This window comes from Monodon monoceros, unplaced genomic scaffold, assembly GCF_005190385.1.
Source record: "Monodon monoceros isolate NGI ecotype Baffin Bay Population unplaced genomic scaffold, NGI_Narwhal_1 Super_Scaffold_5, whole genome shotgun sequence".
In the NCBI taxonomy this organism is placed as follows: Eukaryota; Metazoa; Chordata; class Mammalia; order Artiodactyla; family Monodontidae; genus Monodon; species Monodon monoceros.
Genome location: NW_021703782.1, coordinates 114,827,618 through 114,832,815, shown reverse-complemented (window position 1 = coordinate 114,832,815; position 5,198 = coordinate 114,827,618). Strand labels below are relative to the sequence as shown.

The following is a 5,198-nucleotide window of genomic DNA, read 5'->3' as shown; positions in this document are numbered from 1 at the left end:
GTCCCCTGCATCGGCAGGCGGACTCTCAACCACTGCGCCACCAGGGAAGCCCAGGGTGGGTGCCTTTTAAATGATGCCCTTTCTTGGGTCTCTGGGGGGTCCCAAGGCCCAGCTTGACTGGGGGCACCTGAGAGCCACTCCCTGAGCTGAGGCTGGAGCGCTCCAGCCGGAGCAGAGCTCCCGCCCTCCCCGTGGGCAGAGTCTGAGGTCGAGGGGCCCGCGAAACCCTTTGGGGCCAAGGCCGGCGCACCCAGCACTCGTTCAGTCGGGATCCTGCTGCCGCCCGGATAGCAGTCAAGCCGCTGCGAGGGGCGAGGGGATCCCGGCTGCGCGGGGAGGGAGCGCGGCCCTTTGCATCCTTCTTTCCCAAACCGTCCTCCTCTCCTCCCCCGGACCTCCCCTCTCCCTCTCCCCTCCCCTCTTTTCCTGACCACAGTCCCCTCCCTTCCCCGACCCCTCCTCCCCTCCTTCCCCGGACCCTGCCTTCCCTTCCCCTCCCCTCCGGCGGACCGAGCCCACCCCTGCCCGGCGCGGCCCCAAGCGTCCACCAGAGGGCGCCCCGCTCCGGTTCAAGGATGCACCGCCCCCGCCCCCGCCCTGGCGAATGCTCGGCGCCCCGGCGAATGCTCGGCGCCCCAAACACCCGCCCCCCGTAAAGAGGCGCACTCCGCCAGGGCCTGCTTAGGGCTGAAGGCCAGGCTTCGGGTGGCTACCTCTCTGCTCCCTTCCCTCCTGGCCCAAAATAGTACTGGGATCAGCTCTCAAGCTCGACCAAATATAGCCTGGCCTCTCCAGGCTCAGGCCTTGCGCAGGGGCCCAGCGCCGGGTCTGGAGGGGCCTCACGGGCCTCTTTAGGCTGACCCACTTCCTCCCCTGCCAAGGGCTGCCTAGACACGAGGGGACGGCCGACGGGGGGCGGGGGGCACAGGGCTTCCCCGATCGGCCTGCCATGCCACACCTGCCCTGGGCAGCCCTCCTAGGACCCTGGAGAGCCTTCTTCCTAGGACTGTTCCCCACCCCCTGGGTCCCTAATCTCCCCTCCCCCTCCAGCACACTTACAGGGCAGACGCAGAGGTCCCCTTCACGTCAGTGTTCACCGGCCAACTGAAGATCCCCCATAAACAGCACACCGTGCCCACACCCCCATCCTTAGACAGAGGAGGGGGCTGAGCTGCCCCGTCAAAGCCAGATGCCTTGGGAGGTGTGGTCCCACATCGGCCTTCTGAAAACAACAGGTCATGACCTGGAAGCAGACCCCCGGGTAGCTGGGGGAGGTCAAGAGTCCTCTTGCAGACACTCCTGGATGGGGCTGGGGGCGGGGGGGGGGGGGCTGGGGGGGGGGGGGGGGGGGGGCGCAGGGGGAGAGGGTGGGACCGTGCTGCTCAGCACTTTGCCCTTGAGTGAGTCTGTGGAGGGCGGGACGGGGCTTTAGAGCAGACCCCAGAGGGTGGCCAGGAGTACAAGGGCCAGGGTTGCAGGGGCTGCGAGGCCAGCGCCGTTACAGAGGTCGTACTGGCAGCAGGAAGTGGTGGACGCGTGCTTGGAGTAGCCATCGTACACGGTCTCAAAGCAGCTGGGCACGCACGACTTGCTCACCTTCATCCTGGTCGGGGTGTAGTCTGCAGAGGGATGGGGAGGTGGGCCAGGACCCTGAGGGGGCCAACCCCAGCATGCAGGGCCATTCGGCCAGGTTCCCCTAAGCCAGGAGCTCCCAAAAAGGATCCTGGGGCAGGTGGGAGCCTCCCTCCTCAGCTGCCTCACACTCCCCCACCCGCCACCGTGCTCCCCAGGCAGGGCTGTGAGGGGCATCCCAGCAACTCACAAGTGCGCGTGGTCATGCAGTAGGTGACCATGGCCGGGCAGCGCATGGGGTTGAAGCAGTTCTCGCCATTGTAGGCGCACACGTGGCAGTCCAGAGCCTGGGCTGGGGGCCGGGGGCCGGGGCCGGAGGGAGACTGGGGTCAGAGAACAGCGAGAGGCCCCCTCCTCCAGCCCATCAGCCCCCTGGTCCCGTCAGCCTCCCCAGGTCAGAAGAGCTGGGAGGAGAGGCGGTCACTGGGATTTCCGCCCCCACCCCCTCCAGCCTGCCTGCCCCCAAAGGTGGGTCTGTCCATCCCTCTGTTCTCCATCCATCTTACCCACAGGCAGGCCCACCAAGGCCACCAGGAACAGGGCGAGCAGGGGCACCATGGCCAGAGGTGAGAGGGCAGAGTGGGAGCAGGGAAGAGGAAAGCAGCTGGTCTTCGATTCAACTCAGGCCAGGGCTGGGGCAGGGCACAGAGGGGGTGGGACAACCCCCTGCCCTCTGGGAGCTCCTGGTCGACTGGAGGCGTTATAGCCCTGCACAGAGGGGGATGAGGACAGGTGGTCACAGCAGGGCCTGAGGGACCCACAGGTTTGGGCAGAGGAGTCCCCCAACTCAGCCTGGGAGTCAGGGAAGACTTCCTGGAGGAGACGACACGAATGAGATGAGAAGGAAGCAGGGGTGGGGGGCCAAGGGGAGGCCAGAAGGCTGGAGGGGCTTTGAATGCCAGGCCAAACCCACAGTCTACCAGGGATGGTTGATGCAGGAGCCCAGGAGCTTGGTATCCAGCCCTCTCCCACCCAGGGCCCTGGGGCCCCAGGGGTGGGTCTATCCTCACTGCTACCCCTACCCTTTGCCCCTGGCGTGTCCCCGCGTGGGCCCCCCCACTTCCTGACACTTTCAGGGCCCAGCTAGGGGCCCCTCTCCCGGAAGACCTCCAGAGCCCTGCCTGGGGTTTTGAGTCAGTACTGCAGAGCTCAGGCCTTGCACAGGGGCCCAGCGCCGGGTCTGGAGGGGCCTCAGGGGCCTCTTTAGGCAGAGCCACTTCCTCCCCTGCCAAGGGCTGCCTAGACACGAGGGGACAGCCGACGGGGTGGGGGTGGGCACAGGGCTTCCCCGATAGGCAGCGGACTCTGTCCAGCCTGTGGGGGAATGTGCTTTGAATGCACTCCATGCCCACTCTCTCGGAAAGGGTCTGGGGGGGTGTCTGGAGCACGACTCCCCTCCCCGCGCGGATAGTCGAGCCCCGGGTCCCCGCCTCGGGGAACTACATTAGATCCTCCCGTTCCCGAGAACAACAAATCCATCTTCCATGACCCATTTTCCGGGCGTGCACCTCGGGATGTCGAAGGTCTGAGCAAGCCCAGGCCTGCGGCTCCAGCTCCTCCCGCCCCCTCCCGGGGAGCCCCGCCCCCAAGACTGCGGTCCCAAGTTCGGGCGGCTGTCGGGGGGACCTCAACCATGACCTTCACCACCATGAGCCCCCGTTGCGCCTAGGACTCACCCCTCGCCGGCCCTGCGAGCCCGGGTCTGACAGTGCGTCCGTCCTTGAGCCCCGCAGTGCCCACGCCGCGCCGCCGCCCCGCGGCAGAGCCGCCCATCGCGCGTGACCTCACCGCAGGCCCCGCCCCGCCCCGTCCGCGAGTTCGTCCTTCCCGCGGGGACCGGGACCCCCCGCCCCCCGCGGAGGGCCAACCGCGCCCAGACCTAGGCCCCCGCAGTGACACCCGCGCTACCCTCAGACGCACGTGCACCTCGCGATGGGGCACGGGGACGGAATCTTCTGCCCCTCCCTCCCTCTCCCTGCTTCCGCCCGCCGCCCTTCGCCCACTCACCCCCGTGCTGCTAGTCAGCCCCGCACCCCAGCAGCAGCCCGCGCCCCTTCTTCCTTTAGCCCAGTTGTACAGGGATGTTAGCGGAGCTGCAGCGAGTGCCGGGGGTGGGGGTGGGGGAGGCGCTGATTTCTGGATCCGGCTTCTGGGTCCCCACGTGGCCCCGCTTTACCTGCTGTGTGACCTGGGCAAGTTACCTAGCATCTCTGGGCCTCGGTCCCCACACCAGGTCCCTCCTAACAAAGCGTAAAAGCAAGCCTTGAAAGAAGCCCATTGTTTCATGGACCCCCTTCCACGGTAATAATAATGTTTAAGGCAAAATTTAAGATTTTCATGGGCCCTAAATTTTTTTTTTTTCTAATGTGAGGAAAAAAAATGCAACCTTTTCTTTGACCCTCAGTTTTATTTTTCTTTAAAAGAGTTGAACCACTTTGGGGACCCTAGGCCCTGAGCCTCCAGAGCGAAGTGGGCACTCTCCCTGGACAGACTGGGATGGTTGGTCACCCTATTTGCCAAATAGTCCCTGAGATGCCTCAGGGTGCCAGGAGTTGGAGATAAAACGGGCAAACATTCCCAAATATTCTCGCGGTCATGAAGCTCACACTCTAATGGGGCATATGCTGTGGGCTTCAGCATCAGATCATGTTGAGTTAACAGCAACTGGATTTTCCGCCTGCCTTTAAACAACTGAAAAATGGGGCAAAATAAATGAAGCCACGGTTCTTGGAGGTCGCACAGCAGGCAGCAGGGGCCGTGACCCTGGAGGTGGGGGAGACAAAGGAGCTGCAAGCCACAGAGCAGGGAGGGGAAACCCAGACAGAGCCCGGGACTCTGACTGAGGAGAGGAGAGTTCAGGGAAGCCAAAGCAGCTGGATCTCACAGGGCAGAGAGGAGAGAGCTGTCCCCTCTCCAACCCACAGGGCTGGGGAGGTCAGCAGAGGGTGCCTGTGTCTTCAGCTGAGGGCCCATCAGTGCACACATTTGAGGAACCAACCCCAAGATGTGGAAGGAGCAGGCACAAGGGTTCCCAGAGCTCACACAGGGCTGGAGGAGAAACCTTGTGTCAACTAAAAAAAGTACAAACCCGCACAACCTAAAAGTCTTGAGTTAATATTTTATTTGGGGACCCTACTGAGGACTATAGCCCAGGAGACAGCCTCTCAGCTCTGAGGAACTGGTCCAAAGAGGTAAGGGAGGAGCTGGGACATATAGGAGTTCTTGCTGGGAAAAAACAAACAAATGTACTCAAACATCAAAAGATCACTGCTAGTCACAAAAAGCAGACATCTCAAGTTAATGATTTTAGTGCTTTTCTCTGTTCGGGAAGATGCAAGAGTCTGGGCTCATTGAAATTATTCCTTTGATGTGCATCTTAGCTATTTAGGGCAAGTATCCTGTTTTCCTCTATCCTGAATTCCCCTCAGGGAAACTATAAACTCATGGAACCCAGAAATTCAATGAACCTCAGGCACAAGAAATTGAAGAAAACTATACCAAAGCACATCGTGATCAGTTGCTTAAAACCAATGATAGGGGCTTCCCCGGTGGCACAGTGGTTAAGA

General features: G+C 62.4%; 1 protein-coding gene across 5 annotated transcripts in view; it reads right to left on the bottom strand.

The window, feature by feature from the left end:
• LOC114884575 (ly-6/neurotoxin-like protein 1) overlaps positions 1 to 3,558 on the bottom strand; it is a 6,022-nt gene extending 2,464 nt beyond the window's left edge. The window contains exons 1-5 of one of the 5 annotated variants that reach the window (XM_029203616.1): positions 3,309 to 3,558; positions 2,139 to 2,340; positions 1,823 to 1,955; positions 1,597 to 1,619; positions 1,060 to 1,243 (exon numbers count right to left, since the gene is read on the bottom strand). In XM_029203616.1, the coding sequence (XP_029059449.1) occupies positions 1,060 to 1,243; positions 1,597 to 1,619; positions 1,823 to 1,955; positions 2,139 to 2,190 (392 nt within the window). In that variant the 5' untranslated portion in view covers positions 2,191 to 2,340; positions 3,309 to 3,558. Of the gene's footprint in view, positions 1 to 1,059; positions 1,266 to 1,358; positions 1,620 to 1,822; positions 2,037 to 2,138; positions 2,341 to 3,308 lie in introns of those variants that run through there. The other 4 variants (XM_029203617.1, XM_029203621.1, XM_029203619.1 and 1 more) reach the window with 4 other exon arrangements.
• Positions 3,559 to 5,198: the final 1,640 nt, after the last annotated feature.